At 46.6% G+C, this 22,461-nt stretch overlaps 1 protein-coding gene across 6 annotated transcripts in view; it reads left to right on the top strand.

The window, feature by feature from the left end:
- TTC6 (tetratricopeptide repeat domain 6) overlaps positions 1 to 22,461 on the top strand; it is a 184,237-nt gene that overhangs the window by 55,909 nt on the left and 105,867 nt on the right. For 5 of the 6 annotated variants that reach the window (XM_075926900.1, XM_075926899.1, XM_075926903.1 and 2 more), the window contains 2 exons: positions 10,876 to 11,306; positions 20,910 to 21,402. In XM_075926900.1, the coding sequence (XP_075783015.1) occupies positions 10,876 to 11,306; positions 20,910 to 21,402 (924 nt within the window). The remainder of the gene's footprint in view (positions 1 to 10,875; positions 11,307 to 20,909; positions 21,403 to 22,461) is intronic. The other variant, XM_075926901.1, reaches the window with a different exon arrangement.

Raw genomic sequence — 22,461 nt, 5'->3', positions numbered from 1 at the left:
TCCTCGAGATTGTTCAGTCTGGCTACGTATCCCTTTCATAGCCATCCCACCAACCACCCCTCCCATCCCGTCCCTCTTCAGGGACCCCTCTCATGAGGTCCTCCTCCGAGTAGAAGTCGACCGCCTTCTCTCTCTGGGTGCCATAGAGCCAGTCCCAAAGGATTTCAGGAACAGGGGCTTTTACTCGCATTATTTCCTCACCCAGAAGAGGTCCGGAGGTTGGCGCCAAATTCTAGATCGCCTCAGTTTGAATAAATATCTCAAGAAACAACTATTCAAAATGACGACTTTAGTTGCCATAATCCCTGCGTTAGATCCAGGATGCCTTTTTCCATGTCCCTATCCATCCAGCTCACAGGAGGTTCTTACGCTTCGTCATGGCAAAGGACCATTTCCAATACAATGTCCTCCCCTTCGGGCTATCAGCAGCCCCCAGAGTGTTTTCAAAAGTTCTATCCTTGGCCACGGCCTTCCTCCGGCACCAAGGGGTACTCATCTTCCCTTACCTGGACGATTGCTTACTCAAGGGCCCTTCTGCACACGAGGTCTCCCAGATGGCTCACCTCACAAGGCAAGTCTTTCAGTCGCTTGGACTCCTCCTCAACGAGCAAAAGTTCATTTTGCACCCCACTCAGAACATCAAGTTCATTGGGGCCTGCATGGACTCACTTGCTGGCCGAGCGTTCCTACCCTTACAAAAGTTTCAAGCCATACAAGACCTCATTCATACCATCACCATCAGCCCTACCGTTCCACTTGTTACATGCCTCAGACTGATGGGCCATATGGCCGCCACAACATATATGGTGAAATACGGCAGATTGCATCTGCGCGCCCTTCAGTACTGGCTGACTCTTGTATATGACCATACCAGATACGATCTCTGCAAGCCGGTAACACCGCCACCTGGCGTTCTCCAATCACTCCTATGGTGGACCAGCCACAGAAACCTGCTGTCAGGTATACCTTTCCATCGGCAGGAGCCACTCCACCAAATCACAACAGATGCCTCCCTGCTAGGCTGGGGGGGCTCACATGAGGTCCCTCTCAGTCCAAGGCCAATGGTCCCCACAAGAAGCACGCCTACACAAAAACCTTCTATAGCTACGTGCCATTTTCAACGCATGCAAATCCTTCCTCATCTACATTCAAAACACCACGGTGAGAATACTCACGGAAACATCACAGCCATGTATTATGTGAATCGCCAGGGCGGCGCTTGCTCCTGTTCCCTATGCATAGAAGCCATCCACTTTTGGAACTAGTGCATGCGCCACGGAATAACACCTACAGTATCCTACTTACCTGGCACCACAAACATGACGGCAGATTTCCTGAGAAGACACTTCCATGTGAAGCACAAATGGGAAATGCATGATGGCGTCCTATGCGAGATCTTCCAACGTTGGGGTACTCCCTGAGTGGACCTCTTTGCAACTCCCGCCAATACAAAATGCTGCAAGTACTGCACCAGGGCGGGCCTAGGCTGCGCATCCCTGGGGGACGCCTTCCTTATGACTTGTCGTGGAACCCTTCTCTATGCATTCCCCCCCATACCTCTGATCCCCAAATCCTCCAGAAGCTGAAGGCGGTTGGGGCAATGCTAATCCTCATAGCCCTGGACTGGCCTCGCCAGCACTGCTCCTCTATCCGTGCGGACACTGATCCGCCTTCCGCCTCTCCACAATCTCCTCACACAAGACCGAGGACGCCTGAAACACCCCCAGATTCAAACCTTGAACCTAACAGCATGGTTCCTAACTGGCTGACTCCATTCGAATCCCTCTGCTCCGTTCCAATCCAACACGTCCTAGTACACAGTAGACGACAAACCACGAGAAAAACTTACCTTCACAAGTGGCGCAGATTCTCCTCCTGGTGTACCTTAAACCACCACGATCCGACACATCCGTTGATCCCCTCCGTACTGGACTAGGTGTTGCACCTGAAGGACAAGGCCTTGCATTAGCCTCCATCAGGGTACACCTCACAGCAATATCAGCATTCACATCACCGATAGGTGATGTTTCTGTCTTCGCCCATCGTACTACTAAGAGATTTCTCAAGGTCCTTACCAACATGGCCCCAACGCACGACCCAGTCCAATCTGTGTGGAACCTGGATATAGTCCTTGACGCCCTAATGAGGCTGTCTTTCGAGCCTCTGGCGACTGTATCCTTGCATTACCTCACTTTGAAAACCGTTTTCCTGCTTGCCATAACATCGGCACACAGAGTGTGCGAGCTTTCCGCCATGATGGCCACGCCACCATATACAATTTTCCATAAGGATGGAGTAGTCTTAAGACCCAAGATTCATACCCAAAATCGTCTTCCATTTCCATATCAACGAACCAGTGATCCTGCCAACCTTTTTCCCGAAGCCCCATGCTTCACCACGAGAAGCGGCCCTACACTCCTTGGACACCCGGAGGGCCTTAGCGTTCTACATAGATTGCACTAAACCTTTCAGGCGTACGGACCACTTATTCGTCTCCTTGGCACAGAGGTTGAAGAGTCAACGCCTATCTTCCCAGAGGATTTCCAATTTCGTAACCTCATGCATAATGCAATCGTACGCAGCAAAAAGCTTATCCCTCCCATCCCAACCACATGCCCACTCGACTAGGGCCATGGCCATATCTACAGTGTTCCATAAAGGAGTATCCCTTAAGGATATCTGCAGGACGGCAACCTGGTCCTCACATGAGACCTTCGCCAAACACTATTCTATTTCTTTAGGCTCTTGCTCAGATGGGGGCAGTGGCGACTGCGGTGCTTTCCACAGTGGATAAAAAGGGAATCCTTTGCCCTCCTTCCGTTCTGGCAACCACCGCTACGCAGTCACCCATAGTGGAGCACCCAGGGGAACATCCCCAAAGAAGAAAGTGAAGTTTCTCACCTCCGGTACAGTAACTGTCATTCTTTCGAGGTGGTGTCCCTGCGGATGCTCCACTACCCGCCCTCCTCCCGGATTTGGAGTCCTCTCTCTCTCTGCTCTTGTCTCTTACAGACTCCGAGGCGGTCTTGAGGAACTGGCGGGGCGCCGGACTGCGTGAGACAGAAAAGAGCGCGAAAGCCGCGAGCCCATGGCACATGCACGGTCCGGCCGAACACTGCTCATCACAAGCTTCTGTCTGCGGCACTGGGGCAAGCCCAGCACCCATAGTGAAGCATCCGTGGGGACACCACCTTGAAGAACGACAGTTACTGCACCAGAGGTGCTCCACTGTAGGTGCCAGGCTTGCCCCGGCGCCGCAGAATGGAGACTTTTTTTGTAGCAGTACCCCGGCCAGACCGCGTATGCGTGGTGGCGTCTTATGGCATTTGCGGACTTTTGTGAGAGTGCGCAGTCCAGCCCCCACCAGTTCCTCTCGACTGCCTCAGGCTGCAGATGGACTGAACTGCTCTCCTCAACTTTCCTTCTTATCGTGAGATCCCTCTTGTTAAACGTTGTTAAAACTTGCTATTCTTTTTTACCCCTCCTTGGTATTTCTCATAGTTTACACACACAAAAAAAAGAGAGAGAGAGAGAGAAAGAAATTTAATACCTTAGAGTTTCTCCTTTCCTGTTCGTACCCCCGTTTCTTCCTACGGTCCCTTTTGCTGTACATAGTTATATATTATAAGATAGCCATAGTTTTTCTTCGTTCATCTGAAAAAACCCCAACAACAAACAAACATTGGAAATGCTGTCATTCCCGGTTTTAAAAAAATGTGACAATGCCCACCTCTGATGGACATGCCTCATGTATCTGCTGCCTTAGGGAAGCCCATGTCCCCCAGAAGTGCCCACACTGTACAAAGCTGACTGCAAGGTCCAAAGGGACAGGGAAATGAGGCTCCGAATGATCCTATCCGATAAAGCTCTCCAGCCACCACACTCGGAGTCAGCCTTGGGAGATCAGCCCCCAAAACCTAGGACTTTGTCTCCTACAGCTGTTTTGCCCAAAAGACCGCGAGCGTCACTGGACAGATCTTTACCAGCCACCTCACACGACAGAGTTAGCACGGGGGATAAACCTGGCACTTCAGGCACCGCGAAGCTGTGTTTAAAGACATCCGCAGCACTGAAAACAAAGCAACTGGGAGAAGCCACATCGACAGCGGCACTGAGGGTTGCCTCGGCACCGCCCACTACGAAACCTCTGGCACTGGTGGTCACTACTGCTTCAAACTGGCATGCGGCACTGAGCGAGTCAGCACTGACACCAGTGGCACCGACCCGCACACCATCGGCACTGAGCCACATACCTTGGCATGGAACACTCCTCCGCGCCGAAGTCGTTCCCGATCTCTGGCATTCTCACCGGCACCATCACCTTCCCTACCGGCACTGTGCTCCCTGAGGCCTTACTGCGGTCACTGCCACCGATCACCATACTCTCCACATCAGTGGCTACCATTCACCTTCCTAGTATCATATAGGGACCACCGGCAACACCACTACCGTCACTCATCCACCTCTCTGGCTTCCTTTAGAGCTTCCTACACCTGCTTCCGGTCTCCCCACTCACCTCACATTCATCATTGGGAACACGTCCGACCTACGTACTCTCACAGGCCTTTACCACTGGATAGACTTTACCACCGTGATGACCGTTACTACCATGATTCACATAATAGGTACTCATACCAATATAGGTCTAGATCGCATGGAATGTCATATTGTGACTGCACATCTTCTAGACACTCACTGACTCGAGCTCCTCCTACTCCAACAGGACAACCGACACCTCCACCTCAACTCTCATCAGAGCCAGATGACCCCCACCTTTCCACTGAGGAACACCCACCAGAGGCGTCCCTTACCGACCACTCTTCTTCCCCAGATGAAGTCGTCATTCCTGGGGACATTTCCCTGGCTGGACAACCTCTGGCAGTTCCTAGAACTATTCAAACAGGTAGCTGTTACCCAAGAGATACCACTGGATGAAATAAAAGACAAACAGCATGGTCTTCTTAAAAATCTCCAGCCACAACATAGATCAAGGCTTGCTGTCCCCCTAGATGAAGCTATATTGCAGGTCGCCGAGGAAATATGGCAAACCCCAGCCTCTGCGCCAACGACCAGCAAGAAAGCTGACAGGTAGTATTTTGTACCTCCTAAGGGTATGGAATTCTTTTCACCCATTCCCTAGCCCAACTCTTTAGTAGTGGACGCAGCCCATCAAAGGTTAAAAACACCGCAATACAAATACACCTCTTCAGACAAAGATGCAAAAAGACTTGATTTATTGGGCAGAAAAGTCTACACATCCGCAACACTTATGCTCAGAATTGCCAATTACACTGCACATCTCTCCAATCACATATTCGATACATTTACAATGCTTACACCGCTGATGGACCACCTGCTAGAGCCTAAAAGGCCCATACTAAAATCGGTTGTGCAGGAGGGCTATTCGTCGGCAAGAACGGCCCTCCAGATAGCAATGGATGTGGCGGATACAGCAGCCCATTCCATGGCCATGGCGATAGTCATGAGGTGATCATCTTACTTCAAGCAGCAGGAGTCCCAAAGGACCTACAAAATAAAGTCGAAGACTTTCCATTCGACAGGGACAAACTATTGCTGAAAAGACTGATAGCGTATTACACTCTTCCAGGGACTAGCGCACAACCCTTCGGACATTTGGTATGTATACCTCGCTGTATAGGAGACGTTGATATACTCGGGTATGTATACATTACCACCCTAGTTCTAACTAGTTCTAACTAGGGTGGTAATGTAGGCAACCGGAGTTGCAAATGAAGCCCGGGATTTGAATTTCCCGGGCTTCATTTGCATATAGCCGGGCGCCACCATTTTTAAATGTCCGCTAGTGTGGACTCCGTGCCGCGCGGCTACACGCGGCACGGACTAGGTAGTTCGGACTAGGCTTCCTATTCCGAATTACCATTACTCCTCGTTTCACGGTAGTTCGGAGACACTAGCGGACATTTAAAAATGGCGGCGCCCGGCTATATGCAAATGAAGCCCGGGAAATTCAAATCCCGGGCTTCATTTGCAACTCCGGTTGCCTACATTACCACCCTAGTTCGAACTAGGGTGGTAGTGTAGACATACCCCTCCTTACGAACGACAGTACGACTACCCATATGTCAGACAACAGTGGCAGCAACAACAAAGAACCTTCAACCACCAACGCCCACACCAAAGACCCCAAAGGCGCTTAAACCTGGGAAACCGTACACAGACCCCAAACAACAACAAGCAGCAGGTTTGGTCGGGGGTACGCAGACAGTCTCTTACAGCAGCAGCAGTCACCAAACCCTCCTCTTTCACAAACGTTTGAGGCCGTTTTACCACCAATGGGTCACAATCACCAGACAAGTGGATGTTGGAAATAGTTCAATCAGGATGTTCCATTCCCTTCTTCGCCATTCCTCTCACTATCCCCCTCACCCCATCCCTCTTCAGGGACCCATCTCATGAAGCCCTGCTACGTCCTGATGACCATCTGCTCTCCTTAGGGTCGGTAGAACCAGTCCTGGACGAGTTTAAGGCCAAGGGCTTTTACTCCTATTATTTTCTCACTTAAAAAAATTCCGAAGGGATGGCAACCAATACTAGATCTCCACTGTTTGAACAGATTTCTACGAAAACAACGATTCAAGATGCTGACACTTGCTGCTATAATACCTGCGTTGGACCCACGGACCTTGCTCAAAAGTGGAAAGGATGAAACCAGCTACAGCCACCAGTAGCACCGGAATCATCCAAATGTGTCTTTCCCCCTACAGTGAGATAATCAAGCATTGCAGGCTCAAATTGTGCAACTGACCTCAGACAACCAGCAACTGCAGGAGCAAGTGAGGCAGCTCAGAACCATTAGCTCAGCTCAGTAAAAGTACTATTTAGCTAACACAGCCTGCAATTCCTTGCCCTAAAGACGGGCCTGCAATACCTTGTCTGAAAAGTTTGATGAGAACTCCTGGCTATTTCTGGATTTCATGATCCAACAATGCTATGTGTTTCTGATACATTTCCAAATATATGCCTCTGATTGGGCCACAATGGCCTTGGTAATCAGCCTGGAACTCCATGCAGCTGGAAGTCCCATAACCCAGTGCTGTCAAACTGGATTGGCTCATTCTATTTTATGTCAACCATCTTCTGTGACCCAGCTCAAATGACTGAGGCCGTTCTGAGGGACTCTAACAGGGGCAAAGCACAGAGGTCTCCTAAGTCTTGTACTTCCACCACCTCCTAGCAGATCCAGAGTGGAATGAAGCAGCACAACTGTACTAGTTCCAGTTGAGCTTGTGGGAAGAAATAAAAGATGAATTGGTCCTACAGACTTCGATACCGTGTGGACCTTACCATCCACATAGATAATTGGCTGTGAGAACAAAGAGAGGAGAAAAGAGGTTTTTGTGCAGCCCTCCTATCTGTGTACTGTGACATCACCTTCTGTATCACATGCCAAACTAATCCAGCTCATCAGCGACTCAGAGAAGAAGAAAAGGAACTGCAGTATCTGTGCCATCTGTGCTTCTACTATGGTGAACCTAGCCATCCCATTTCATCCAGGCCAGTAAGAATGCTGAGAAGCCTGGGGAAAATAATCTAATCCTGGCATGGTGGTAGGAACCAGCCTGAGCTGTTAGAGAAGAAATTTTCTCCATACCCTAGTCCTTACTGAGACACACTCAGAGCTTATCCAGGAGCCTATCCAACTGCACATCCTGGGGGACCAGCAACAGATGCCCCTCAAATAGGCTCTCATCAGTTTGGGAGTAGCAGGCCATTTAATTCCCCTGACATAATTTAAACTCTTGATGAAACTGTCTTCAGGTCTAGTTGTGAAGAATACTGTCACACGGGAAGCCATTATGGAAGGACACAGCGAAATAATGCATATTTGATGTGATCAGTTCCCTCCATATTCAAATCCTTGGCATGTCCTGGATGACCCTCATTCACAGGAGAGATCAGAAAGTCATTTTCCTATCAGAATTTGGTGAACAGCATAGCCAGAACCAGTGAAAATTGCATCCAGACCCAAGTATGCTCAAGCAGGTGTAGTTGTCTTCATTAAAACACTTGCTGAAGGAACAATGAACCTTTCCTACCAAGCACCACAACTATAATGACTATATTTGAGAAGAACAGTGCAGAAAGCCTCCCTCTACATTGGGACTATGACTGCCCATAGAACTTTAGTTGGGGTGAATATACCATTTGGACAGATATACGCAATGTCAGAGCTTGAACTAGCTGCTTTGTGAGAACATCACCATGAGAATCTGACCTGGAGTTCCATCTGCAACTTGACTACATCAGCCAGTGCCCCAATCCTTTTCATAAAAAGAGGGACAGCAGCCTACACCTCTTTGTCAATTATTAAACACTAAATATGATACAAATCTGAAACTGTTATCCACAACTTCAGTCATGTTGGACCATGTGGAAGCTGCCCATATATTCAGTATACTGAATCTCTAAGGAGTTTACAGTCTCATTTGTATCTGAGAAGGGATATATAGGATACTGCCTTTCAGATCTGTTGTGGCCACTTTGAATATTTAGCTATGCCATTTGGACTGACTAGTGCCCCATCAGCATTCCAGCAATTCATTTACAATGTACTACAAGACCTGCTGGCCTTCAGTGGGAGCCACTCTGAGAAACCTGAAGTCATGTTGCCTGAAGAGTGCCCCTAGGGAAAAGGGAGATCATGGCCTGCAGATATTGAATCCTGGCCTACAGGGTTCATGGGAGCAGCTATGCCTGGTGACAATTCCTTCCTTACATGGGACCCACAAAACCCAGCCTCAATGTGAGATTCCACAGCATAGGTCTAACTGGTAGAGTCCCAGAGTGACTGATTGGCCCCATAAGTCAGCAGCAGGAATTGGATGCTGTCTGAACTGGTGGGCTCCACACGCTTTGGGCTGTGCGCCTTGTGATTCCCACTCCTCCAGCTTGATTTTTCTGGCATTCTGACTTGGTTTGATTCCTGGCATATGGTTTGTGGTTCTCAACTTCCCATTTTGTTTTTGCCTCTGCCATTCAGATATTCTGACTCAGTTTAACTCTGGTTCCCAACTCATAGTTCTGATCTCCAGTTTGACTCCTGCTTCTTACTTCTTGGTAACCTGACCCAGTTGATCCTTCGCTTCTGTCTTGTGACTGAAGAATATATTTCTGACTGCTAGGTCTGGCCCATGACCTGACCAAGAGATTGGGGTTCTCAGGACTTCTAACTGTAGCATCAGGAACTGAGTCCCAGTTAGAATTAAAGCCAGCGGGTACAAATGATCACACAGCTCTTTCTAAGTAAGCATATTTAATGTTAAAGTGAAAGAATGACAGAGAAAGCATATTAAAACAACAGAAAATCTATGTGCTTGCTAATAAAATTACTAGAGATCACTCTCATCTGCAGTAAGGGCTCTGATAGGAACTGCATAGATTCTGGCTTATGCTTTAGCTCAATGACTCTCTGTGCCTCAGTCCTCACCCCATTCTGCCCCTTTCCCTAAAGTTTTATCCCCGACCTGCCTCTTCCCATTCCCTCTTCAGTGCACCGCATCCCCACTCCTTTCCCAGAGCCTCTGAACAGTAGGTGGGAGATGCTGGGAGGGAGAGGTATAGATCTGTGGGACCCCCAGCAGACAGGAAGTGCTGGGGGGAAGAGGGCAGAAGGGAAGGCTTGGCTGTCAGTGGGTGCTCTGTACCCACTAGATTTTCTAGCTGTGGAGCACCCACAGAGTTGGCACCTATGGTAGCTTGTTCTTCAATGGGATTTTTCTGTGCTTACAAGTTCATTCCAGCCTCGGCTAAGGAGAACTAGCATAAATAGTTCAATCTTTCCTTGATACCACTTGGGCCTTTAATCTTAGCCTCGTGTAACAGGTGACTATCAGACAAAGGCCCTCTCCTCAGGGAGTAGCTTCAAAAATCTGGGTATTTGCATAATTGAAGGTTGTGAAATTATATTCATCTCCCACTAGATACTTCGCAGAAAATCCACTTCATATGTCCCCATAGTCTATTTCTGTCTGCTACATTTTTCAGTATAATCCTTTGATTATCCAGACCCACAATAATACATAAACTTTGCATTAATACAATGTACTCCACACATACTATGCTCAATTCAGTAATTTTTTTTCTAGGATAATTCAGGAAACTGCCTTATCTTTTACAAACACACTTTCTAATGTATGGAGAAATCCTAATGTCTGGTACAGTGAGGAGACAATCCATTTTCCCTAACCTATTAATCCTCATACAAGGGACAGTGATAAGGGTCACAGCAAAGGGATGAGACTTGCTGTGAAGGGGTAGGATGGCTGATGGCAGCACTCTGCCAGGTAGAAGTAATTAAGGAATGTATCATGACCTACATGATACAAATTACCACCGGGTAGTTCCCAGATGAGTAATACATTGTTTAGCCTAATTAAACCACGTTTCTCTCATCTTGCCTCTTTTTCCATATGTCTAGAACAGTCTTTTACTCATCCTGATTCCATGCCTGTCTCAATACACTTTTCTATGAATGGCAGTTCCACTGGTATAAATCTTTGGGTGTGAATAAAATTAAACTTTGTCTTCATTTCTGGTTCTTTGTAATACTTTGCTCTTAAGATTAACCTCTTCTGTCAGCTTCAAAGAATGATGTGTTACCGAATAGGGGTACATACTTTCAAAAACATGTTGACAAATGTAGATATAATGTAGTTTATTTAGGTTAAATATTCTTTTAAGATGTTTTTGAATAGTATAGCCTCTATGAAAATATGTATCTTTTTCACTGTTTTAAAATTAAGTACTGAAATCCAATCCACTAACTTGTGTAAATGTAATACATAAATCTTGTTTCCAATGAATATTGACTAAATTCAGCTCTCTTTTTTTTAGCAGATAAGTTTTATTCAAAGATCAGTCTCTGCACCAGATATGTCTGCTTTCAATAGCAAAACAGCTTTTACAATTTCTGCTGATTTCAAAACCAGCATGAAAGAATTGACGGTTATGAAGAAACAGATATCTGATTCAGAGGTTGAACCAGAGATTGAGAAAAGCTCCTCTACTAAGCAACTATTGATTGAAAGCTGTAATGCTCCTCAATCAGTACTGGTAGACACGCCAATGGAAAGAACACCTGTTTTGGACATGCAAGTGGATACTGATGATGACCTTGCTCTTGCTGAGATAGCTCGAAAATCTGGGACTAAGTACATTATTTTCCCCAAAAGAAAGACAACAAAGAAATCAAAGAAAATGATAGACCGTGGAAAATTAGAAGCTGTGGCTGAGGAATTAAAACAACCCTCGAAGATTCTCAAAAGGTTTTCTTAATTAATGCATAATGCATTTGTAAAGCATTTATTTAAATTTGTGCTTATATTTTTTATTTTTGTATTTAATCTTTTTGAATGTGAAGTGTTACTCTGAAACATAGGAGTTATGTTCAGCTCATTAAAAAGGGAATCTTATACTTCTATTAATTAGATTATTTATAAAACAACAGTAGCCAGTGAATACTGAAGTTTGAAAAGTAGCTTTTCTAGTTTTTATAATAGCACAATTTAAACTGAGATTTGTTTCTTCTGAAAGAATAGAAAGAAATCCTGAGGTTATAGGAACTAAAATCCTAGGCTGGATTAACCTCTTGTGTTCTGTGAGGTTGCACAGTTTACATGTAAGGGAAGAAGTTCTCTTTTTATTCTTCAGACTTCTTATTCATCATCTTTGCTTATTTTTATTCATTTCATTATATAAACTATAGATGAGACATGACATTAGATGGTAATCAAGGATTTAAATGCCAGAGATGCAGTAAAAATATTAATATTCTTAGGGTGCGTCTAGACTACATGGCTCCATCGTGAAACATAAGTGAAACGAGGCATACCTGAGTGGTCGACAAAGGCTTCTCTTGTTGACCGTGCCACATCTAGACTGCCATGCTGTGCCGAATCAGCTGATTATCGGCACAGCACAGCGGCCATTTTTATTTTAATGAGGCGGGGATTATTTAAATCCCCGCTTCATTGACTATGTCGAGTAAACTACTTTACATGGCTCCGTCGACGGAGCCATGTAATCTAGACGAACCCTTGCTTACCAGTTTTGTATCAGTATATGAAATAGACAACAAATTAATTCTGAAATCTGATGCATACGTCTTCAGTTTTTGGATTAAATTGTGTGTGTGGGGGGGGACTTGAGAGATATTAAAAAAATTTACACTACTTGCTTGCTCACTGATTGATGAAACATATGCACAGACTGGAAGTAAATGAGTCACCAGTATTGACCTTTGAGTGCACTTTTTCCTTCTAATTATTTTTTCTCTTTAGCTACCCTTCATGGGCTGCTACAAGTTTCAGTATTTTCTTTTTTTCCTCATGTGTAGCTCTTAATTTTTTTTCAACTACAAAATTGAGTGCAGTGTGATTTACTGTTATGGTAGATTGAAGTGGTGGTTTATTTTCAAAAAAATCCATATAATCTCTACTTTTTGTTGAGACTATAATTTTCACAGCACTTCTGTTGAGAGGCAAGGCTTTCTACCTCTTTCTGCTTCAGAGGAGTAGACGAGTTAGTCTATAACAGGAAAAACTTAAAAAACAACAAATATTCTAGTAGCACTTTAAAGACTAACAAAACATAGTATCATTAGCTTTTGTGGGCACAACCCACTTCTTCAGATGACCTCTTTATGGTGTGCTGCACATCTTTTACCCTAGTGGTGGCTACATTTCAGTGGTTTCATACATATTTAAATTATTTTTGTTTGGGATATTTAAGATGAAAGCATCTGGATAAATGTAAAGTATTATCTCTACATTCCATTTTAGCACTGTATTTTGGTGACAGAAATAATATTACAGCTACAGATGAAGACATCTATGTTTCTTTGGCATTGAGTGGTTTGAAATAGGTCTTAAATATGACACAATCAGCATATTTTGATGTTGAACATTGTTGAGACTCTCAGCTTGGAGCCTGTGTAATGATTTTACAAAGAAATTATCGCTCTGGGTTTAATTTTGGCACTTTCCTTGGTGATTAGCATGTTTCATGCATTATAATTTTGTTGATGCACTTAGATCAGTGGTCTCCAACCTTTTTACACCCAAGATCACTTTTTAAGTCTCAGAACAGGCGAAGATCTACTGCCCCGCCCCTTCCTTGAAGGCCCGCCTACATTACATGAGGAAATCTAATGTAAATGCACTGCGCAGGTGCGCAGTTCAGAGAGGGCTCAAGAGCTACTCTTGCAGTCCCTGAGATCTACCGGTAGATCACGATCTACTGGTTGGTGACCACGGACTTAGATGTTCTTTACTCATCTCCTCAGAATCCCATTATTCATTTATTATTTATTTAAAATATTTTTACCCCATCTCTCTATTTAAAATATTCAAGGAGGCTTACAACATTTTAAAAACACAATCTAAATATATATAAAAAAGTAAAATATGAGACCCCAGTGGGTCATAAAACCTGCTAAGACATCTTGAGAGGAGGGACACACACACACACACACAGACTCAAACACAAATAAAAGCATGAGTAAAAAGCCTGACGCTGAAACAATGCTAACATTGGAGACATGTGAATATCCCAGAGAAGAGAATTCCACAGCTTGGGAGCAAAAGCTGAGAAGGCCCTGTTCCACGTAGATGTTAATCTTAGCTCCATAAGTGGGGGAACACTGAGCAGAACCTCTCTAGCTGACCTCAATCCCCGGAAAGGTTCATATGGGAGAAGGCCCTTCAGATACCCCAGACTCAACCCGTGTAGGGCTTTATAGGTCATAACCAGGGCTCGACAAATTATGGAAAACCCTACTCTCCAGACAAAAAAGGTAGGGACTCGCCACCCTCCCTCCCCCAAAAAAGAGGGTTTTTTTATGGCATAAATTCCTAATAAGAATAAGAACAGTAATTACTAATACGTTCTTAATAAATATCACCCAAGTTCTTAATAAATATCTTATAAACTTCTACCTTTTCCCTCTGCTGCCATGTCTCCTCCCCTTGTTCCATCAGCTCCCCTGGTGCCTGCTGCCCCCCAACCCTTCACCCTCCTCTGCTGTCCTGACTCCTGCCCTTCTCGCTGCCCTCAGCCTTCCTGAGACCTGCCCCCCTCCACCAGCCCTTCTCTCCCCCCTGTGCCCACTCCTCCAGTGGCCCCACTCTGATCACGTGAGCTACCCCTCCTCATCCCCTCTCCTAACATCTCCCTCTACACACCTGCCCTGCCTCTCTCCTCTGATGCTGGTCCCTCCCCTGCAAGTGTCTGCCCTTCTGCTTCACCCCCAGAATCTCATGGCACCTGCACCCTCCTGGTTCCTCCCCCTTCCCTCACTGCCCCTGCCCCCTTTGCCCTCTTTTTCCCTGATACACACCCCCTCAGCACCCTCTGTCCCCATTCCCCTCATGCCCCTATGCCCTCACCCTTGCTTCCTCATGCCCACCCCTTCTTTCAAGCCTTCTCCCAGCACCCCCCCCTCTCTCTAGCTCCCAGTGCCCTTACCCTCTCCTCTCCCAGCATCACCCTGTTCCCCCCTCCCACTGACACCTCCCCTCTTGCCCTTTCCCTCATTGTCTGCACTTGGCCCCCTGGCATTTGTCTCTCCTGCACCCCTGTCCCTTGGTGCCTTCCCCTTTCTTCTTCTTCTTCTGACCTCCTCCCCTCCCCTCCCTTCAGCACAAGCCCCTTCCCCATATTTTTCCCCTCCCCTCCCCACAGCCCAGCCCAGCCCAGCTGCTTCCTCTCCCCCAGGGCCAAGCAAAACATTCTCCCCCCTTTTTTGTTGTCTTTTACATGTTTGCATTTTGCAATGGTTTTTGTTTGTTTGTTTTCATTTTTGTCCCAGCATTTTAGCCCTATAAATAGCAAATAGCATTTTCATTCATTTTTTTCCATAAAGGCAAAAGCGCTTCAAATAAACTCCCTCTTTCACTCGCTGCTGGGTCACAGCAGCTTTTTCCCTGCCCTGTCCAGCCCCTCCCTATGGACAAGCACCCCTCACTCCCAACCCACAGGGGAAACAGGGTGCAGGGACAGCACAGAGCCAGGGGGTGCAGGGAACAGTGGTGGGGGGTGACGGGTGGCGTGGGGAACAGGAGGCACAGGGGCAGAGGGACGCAGGGAGTGGGGGAAGCAATGTGCGGGGTGCGGTGGAGGCACGGGGAATGGGATGCGGGGAACGGGAGGGGCAGAGGGATCGGGGTCTAGGAGCAGTGCAGAGAACGGGCAGCACAGAGCTGGGGGGGCAGGGATCAGGGGAGCAGGGTGCAGGGTGCAAGGGCGGTGCAGAGTCAGAGGGAGAGCAGGGGATCCAGGGTGCAGGGGCGGAGTGGGGAATGGGTGACGGGAGCCAGATGGGGTGCGGGGTGGGCGCAGCGAGCCGGGCGGTCAGCCGGGAGTGGTCTCTCACCGGCAAGGGACTGAGGCCATGGCAGGATTGGAGCCGGCGGGGCGGGGCCTGGCTCTGCTGCGCGCTGCAGCCAGCTGCCGGGGACATGCAGCCAGAGCCGAGCTGCCACAGCCCTTTAAAAGCAGCGGGGCCATTTCACGCCAGCATCCTGGTGTCTGCCGGCGTCCTGCCCTCTGGCCTCGCCTCCTCGCACTGGACCTGCACACAGGCAGCCCGGCACTGAGAATTGCCGCAGTTCCCCCTCCCCGGCAGCGCTTTGCTCCTCCACCGGCTGGCAGATTGGATGGGGCCACGCCGCCTGTAGTGCGGGCTTTGGCCAGCCCGTTACAACGGCCCACTAGGCCAGTCCACCCCTGCACTCACCAGCTGACAAAATCTACTCGCCATGAGTGAGTTGGTGAGTGCATTTGTCGAGCCCTGGTCATAACCAAGACCTTAAATTGTGTCCGGAAACATACTGGAAGCTGGTGCAGTTGTTGGAGCACTGGCATAATGTACTCTGTATAATGAGTATTAGTTAAAATTCAAGCAGCCACATTCTGGAGCAGTTGAAGTTTCTGAAGGCTCATTAGCAGCAGCTCTACATAAAGCGCATTCCAGTCGGGAATTAACAAGAGCATGGATCACTATGGCCAACTCATGTTGTTCAGGAAGGGTTGCAGCTGGTGGATCAGACAAAGCTGCCCAAAAGCACTCCTGGCTACTGAAGCACTCCTGGCCACTCCTGAACCTCGCTGGACCCCATAGTACAATTGCCACGAGGTCAAATAGCAGCCCCCTGGCTCCACCTTCTGAAAGTGCCCTGACTGGTAAGACCGGAACCACTGCAGAAGAGTGCCTCCGATACACAACTCTTCCAGGTGTTCCAGAAGGTTACTATGGTCGATGGTATCAAAAGCCACTGAGAGGTCCAAGAGAATCAACTAAGGATGTTAAAGACTAGTCAACTATTTTTAACTAGTCTATAGGCACTTCCACATTCCTCTTCTGATGGAGCTCTTGTACATTTCAAAGGAGGAATGTGGAACTCTGCGTATAGCCCAGGGCTAGCGGGAAGTCCTGCTGACTCTGGGCTGCACACAGGTACCTTCATTGAAATGCACAAGAGTCCCCAGTGGGGGCTCTTGTGCCTTTCAAAGCCATGGAGCCTTTGAAAATGGGTTGAGCCTTTTCTTCGCTGTGAGCACGGCTACAGAATAAGCTTGCCATTCAACTCCAACCCGCAATCGATCAGACTCAGCTCTAGATCTTCTCCAGCGGCATTCTAGCCGTTGCACAGACCGTTTTGCCTCCATCAACTCCCCAGAAAACCAGGGAGCAAACTTGGATAGACTAGCCCGAAAAGGGTGCTTAGAAGCAATCATGTCAACCACCCGGGCTATCTTGATGTTTTATGTATCGATTGGAGCATTGAGAGGACCATTTGCCATAATGGCTGAACAATCCCTCAAGAAGCCATCCGGATCCATCAGCCTGCGAGGGCGGACCATCTTAATTGGTCCCCTGCCTCTGCGGAGGGGAAGGTCTAATTTAACCAGGTAGTGAACAGTCCATGACAAAAGGAGTGTAACCACATCCCTTATCCCAAGAACTCAATCACCCCTGTCCCTTGGTGCCTTCCCCTTTCTTCTTCTTTTTCTGACCTCCTCCCCTCCCCTCCCTTCAGCACAAGCCCCTTCCCCATGTTTTTCCTTAGTCCAAAAGACCAGATGAAGTGTATGACTTGCAACATGCATGGGGGCTGTTATTTCTTGGGATAATCTTAGGGTTGTTATGGTATCCATAAAATCTCATGCTGGAGCGGACAGGACGGCCTTGGCATGAATATTAAAGTCCCTCAGGACCAGAAGCCTTGGGGTCCTCAATGCCATGTCCGAGACCACCTCGGCCAGCTCAAGGACTGGAACAAAGAATAGCACATAACTGTCTAAACCTCATTCCCCTTAGTTGGCCAGTCCCGATTTTACTGCCATATCTTTCCCTATTTGTTATAACTGCCACAATACTATCTGAACCCTCCCCTTTAGCCACTCCATTTGTGCCAAAACACTTAGGCTGTGTCTACATTGCAAGCATCTTGCGCAAGAACTACTGTTCTTGTGCAAAAACTTGCCAGCTGTCTACACTGCATGCGTGTTCTTGCGCAAGTAAATTTACAGTATAGTGTAGGAAAACAGGGCTTCTGGAAGAGTTATTCCTCTCCCCATGAGGAATAAGCCCTCTTGCACAAGAGCTCTTCCACAAGAGGGCAGTGTAGACAGGCAATGTGAATTTCTTCTGCAAGAAGCCCCTAGGGTTAAAATGGCCATCAGAGCTTTCTTGCAGAAGAGAGCGTCCACACTGCCATGGATGCTCTTGCGCAAAAGCACATGGCACCGTGGACATGCTCTTGTGGAAGATTTCTCACACAAGAACTCTTCTGTAAAACAGTTCTTGTGCAAGAAGCCTGCAGTGTAGATGTAGCCATAATGAAAAAGGAGAACAATAAACACAATCCTTCCTTGACCTTCAGTGTAGGCAGGTAAGGGGAACTTCCTCTCACCAAGGACCTTCCCTTGTCCTCCCTGATCTCACCAGGGACTGAATAAGCCACCACACGATAACAAGTGTGCTGCTTTTATCAGCACCCACAAACACACACTCAAAGATTGTAATGATAGAGATGCAGCTGTGTTAGTCTGGTCTAGCTGAAACAAAAGACAGGACTATGCAGCACTTTAAAGACTAACAAGATGGTTTATTGGGCGATGAGCTTTCGTGGGCCAGACCCACTTCCTCAGATCAATTTTTGGAAGAAAATTGCCAATCTGATAGCAGACCTATGTAACTTTGTTCTCACCCACAGTTATTACCAGTTTGGGGACAACTTATATGTCCAGATCAGTGGCACAGCCATGGGTACCCACATAGCCCCACAGTATGCTAACAGCTTTATGGCTGACTTAGAACAATGTTTCCTCAGATCCCGTCCCCTTTTACCCCTTCTCTACTTACGGTACATCGATGACATCTTTATGATCTGGACCCATGGCCAAGAAACACTGGCTGCATTCCACAGAGACTTTAACAACCTACACCCCACCATCAATCTCAGCCTGGACCATTCTACATGAGCGATCCTTTTCCTGGACACCACAGTACAAATCACCAATGGTAAATTAGACACCACTCACTACAGAAAACCCACCGACTCCTACAGTTACCTACATGCCTCCATCTCCCATCCAGGACACACCATACAATCCATCGTCTATAGCCAAGCCCTTAGATACAATCGTATCTGCTCTAATCCCACTGACAGAAACCAGAAACTTCAGGATCTCTACCAAGCATTTATAAACCTCAATTACCCACCAGGAGAAATAAAAAAACAAATTGAAAGAGCCGGACAAATACCCAGAAACCATCTACTTCAAGACAGACCCAAGAAAACCAACAATAGAACACCGCTTGTCATCACCTAGAGCCCCCAACTTGAACCCGTCCAATGCATTATCAATAAACTACAACCTATACTGTAACAGGATACTATCCTCCGAGAGGCTCTGGGAGACAGACCCATATTCTCTTAGGGTATGTCTACACTACCCCGCTAGTTCGAACTAGTGGGGGTAATATAGTCATCCGCACTTGCAAATGAAGCCCGGGATTTGAATTTCCCAGGCTTCATTTGCATGAAGCCGGCCGGCGCCATTTTTAAATGCCGGCTAGTTCGGACTCCGTGCTGCGCGGCTACACGCGGCACGGACTAGCTAGTTCGAATTAGGCTTCTAATTAGGTTCCACGAGGCGTACAGCTAGTTCGGATTAGAAGCCTAATCTGAACTAGCTAGTCCGTGCCACGTGTAGCCACACGGCACGGAGTCCGAACTAGCCAGCATTTAAAAATGGCGCCGGCCGGCTTCATGCAAATGAAGCCCGGGAAATTCAAATCCCGGGCTTCATTTGCAAGTGCGGATGACTACATTACCCCCGCTAGTTCGAACTAGCGGGGTAGTGTAGACATACCCTTATAGACAACCACCTAACCTCAGGATGATTCTTACCAACAACCACAGGACATACCACACTAATACCAACCCTGGAACTTTCCCTTGCAACAAACCCCAGTGCCAGCTTTGTCCACATATTTACTCTGCTGACACCATTATTGGACCTAACCATGCCAGTTACAAGATCAAGAACACATATTCCTGTTCATCCAGAAATATAATTTATGCCATCATGTGCCTAAAGTGTCTGTCTGTTATGTATATTGGACAAACTTCTCAGACACTTCGCCAAAGAATCAATGCACATAAAACAGACATCAGGCTCTCTCACAGAGAGAAAACTGTTGCTTGCCATTTTAATCAGACTGACCATTCTCTCAATGACCTTAAAACATGCATATTGCTTCAAAGAGATTTTAACTCCAGACTTCAAAGAGAAGCCTCAGAACTGTCATTCATGCTTAAATTTGACACTACGTATGGGTCTTAACAAAGATGCTAATTATCTCACTCATTACAAAGATAGCTTCCCCAATTATCACCCCTAATGTCATTACCTCACAGACACTAACCTTCCCCCCTCACCCCTCCTCTGTCCTTAAATCTGATTTGTCAGTTTTATATGTGTTCACTTTTATTTGATTGTATCACTTTGGTATATATGGTCATGTCAATTTTCTTCTGCAAACTGATCTGAGGAAGTGGGTCTGGCTCACTAAAGCTCATCACCTAATAAACCATCCTGTTAGTCTTTAAAGTGCTGCATAGTCCTGTTTTTTGTTTCAAAGATTATACTATATCACACAAACCACCATCACCCATACCCTTGCCCTTGGCTGCCCTGAAGGGCTCTCCCAAAGGGCAGCCCCGTTTGGCTCATTCCTTTGGTGCAGTGCACCAGCGGTGGCCTCCTGGCTTTAAGTCTGCCCCTGGTAATGGCTGCAGGCAATGCCTGCAGCTGAAAGTTCTTAGTCCTAACGGGGCAGGCCTCTTACCCAAGAGATAGTGCAGCAACAGCAGGGCAAGGTCTTTCCTTCAAGGGCAGGGCTGCGGGAGATGTTAGTCCTTATTCCCAGCCCTCACCCCACCCTCCTACTCCTGAGGTCTGGAGAAGCTCATCTTATTAGTGTTTCTGGAGAAACTCATCTTATTAGTGTTTCTCATCCATCTATTTAATCTAATTTTTGAGGTTATTATGCAGCTGTTGAATTTGGTCCTTTACTCAGGTTTAACTTTGTCCTTATATACCCCTCTTGAGAGCTTTCTGAGGAGCTTGGAACTGAGCAGCAGGAACTGATTAATTTTGGGGTGTATGTGTCATTTAGCATACTTGTACTCGTGTCTTCAAGTGGGATTGTAATAAATGGCTCTTAGGCCAAAAATATTAGAGTTATTAATTAAGCTAGTTAAATAGTTGGTTGATTAGTTATTGATTGCCAAATTCTCTGTATCATCAATATATCTAAGAACCTGTAGTTAATGTTGTTATTTTTCCTCCCGATTCAGCTCTGTATCCCTTGGAAGACTGCATATAGAGAATAAATTCAGTATCCGAGTATCTCCGGCAGTTCGACATTATCGTAGTCCCAGTCTCCCATGTTTGTTAGATTTTGAGAAATTTGCAAAAAGTAAAGATGGAATTCCAAAAGACCTTGATGTTCATGAATGGGTCAAAGAAATCTGGAATAACTGGTTTGATGAGGCTTTCCCTCCTAGTAGGGCTTCAACTGAGGAAAAAGATGCTAAAGTACTAACAGACACTAAGAAGGAGGACTCTGCAGAACAAGAAAAACCGTATCTGGAAGTAGAACTAACGGACTTAGAGAATTCTATTTTTGTAGAAGATATTGCTGCTATTGAAGATTTGGAAACAGAAATCAATAGACTAACACTGTTAATTGAAAAGGAAGGAAAACCCTCCGCATTTCACTATTGTAGACGTGGTGCATTAAAGAGGAAATTAGGCAAGTTAAAGTCAGCCATGGATGATTTGGAAAATGTAAGTTTAATACAATGTTTGCTACCAAGAACTAAGTGTTTTTTGTTACCCTGCTGGGCATCTCATTTCTCCCAAGGCTGGCAGAGAGCTTTTAGCCAGCTTTGTGCCACTTTCTTTTGCCTCTCTCCCAGGCTGTCTCTAGACTACACCTCTCTGTCAACAGAGAGATGTAGATTAGGCATGTCGAAATTGCTAATGAAGCAGGGATTTAAATATCCCATGCTACATTAGCATAAACACGGCTGCTGCTTTTTTTTTTAAATGGAGTTTTTTTGGAAAAAAACCCAAAAAAACCCGGCAGTCTAGATGCGGATCTGTCAAAAATAAACCCTTTTTTGAAAGATCCTGTAAACCTTATTTTTTTGAGGAATACAGGATCTTTTGGAAAATGGATTATTTTCAACAGATCCATGTCTAGACTGCCAGGGGTTTTTTCGAAAAAGCTCTATTTCGAAAAAAAAAAGCGGTGGCCATGTTTATGCTAATGAAGCGTGGGCTATTTAAAGCCCTCCTTCAATAGCAATTTCAATGTGCCTAATCTACATCTCTCTGTCAACAGAGAGGTGTAGTCTAGACCAGTGTTTCTCAATTTTATTTGGCCATGGAACCTGTTTCAGGTTTTTAGAATTTCAAGAAACCCCTAGGTTTGTCAAGCAAAAAAAAAAAAAAAAAATCACATTCCTTCCCCAAAACCCTACCCCTTTGAGGCCCCATCCTCTCTGTTCCCCTTCTCTCCATCACTTGCTATCCCCAGCCCTTATGCACTCTCATGGGGTTGATACAGGAGGTGTGGGCTCTGGGGTGGCAATGAGGGATTTGGGTGTGGGAAGGGGTGAGAAGTGCAAGCTCTGGGAGAGAATTTGGATGCAGGAGAAGGGGATGCTGGCTCAGGGAGGGGGCTCCAGGCTGGGGAGTGTTGGGCTCAAGTAGAAGGTTGGGGTACTGAGCTGTGAGGTTGCAGGAGTTTGGATTGGATATGTGAGGGGCTCATGGCAAAGAGGCTGTGAGTATGATGGGCTCAGGACACAGATTTGTGATGTGTGGATGGTGCCGGAGTGT

The sequence above is a fragment of the Pelodiscus sinensis genome, chromosome 4 (genome assembly GCF_049634645.1).
Source record: "Pelodiscus sinensis isolate JC-2024 chromosome 4, ASM4963464v1, whole genome shotgun sequence".
Taxonomy (NCBI): domain Eukaryota; kingdom Metazoa; phylum Chordata; order Testudines; family Trionychidae; genus Pelodiscus; species Pelodiscus sinensis.
Note: the sequence above shows the minus strand (reverse complement) of the source record. Positions and strands in the feature narration are given on the sequence as shown.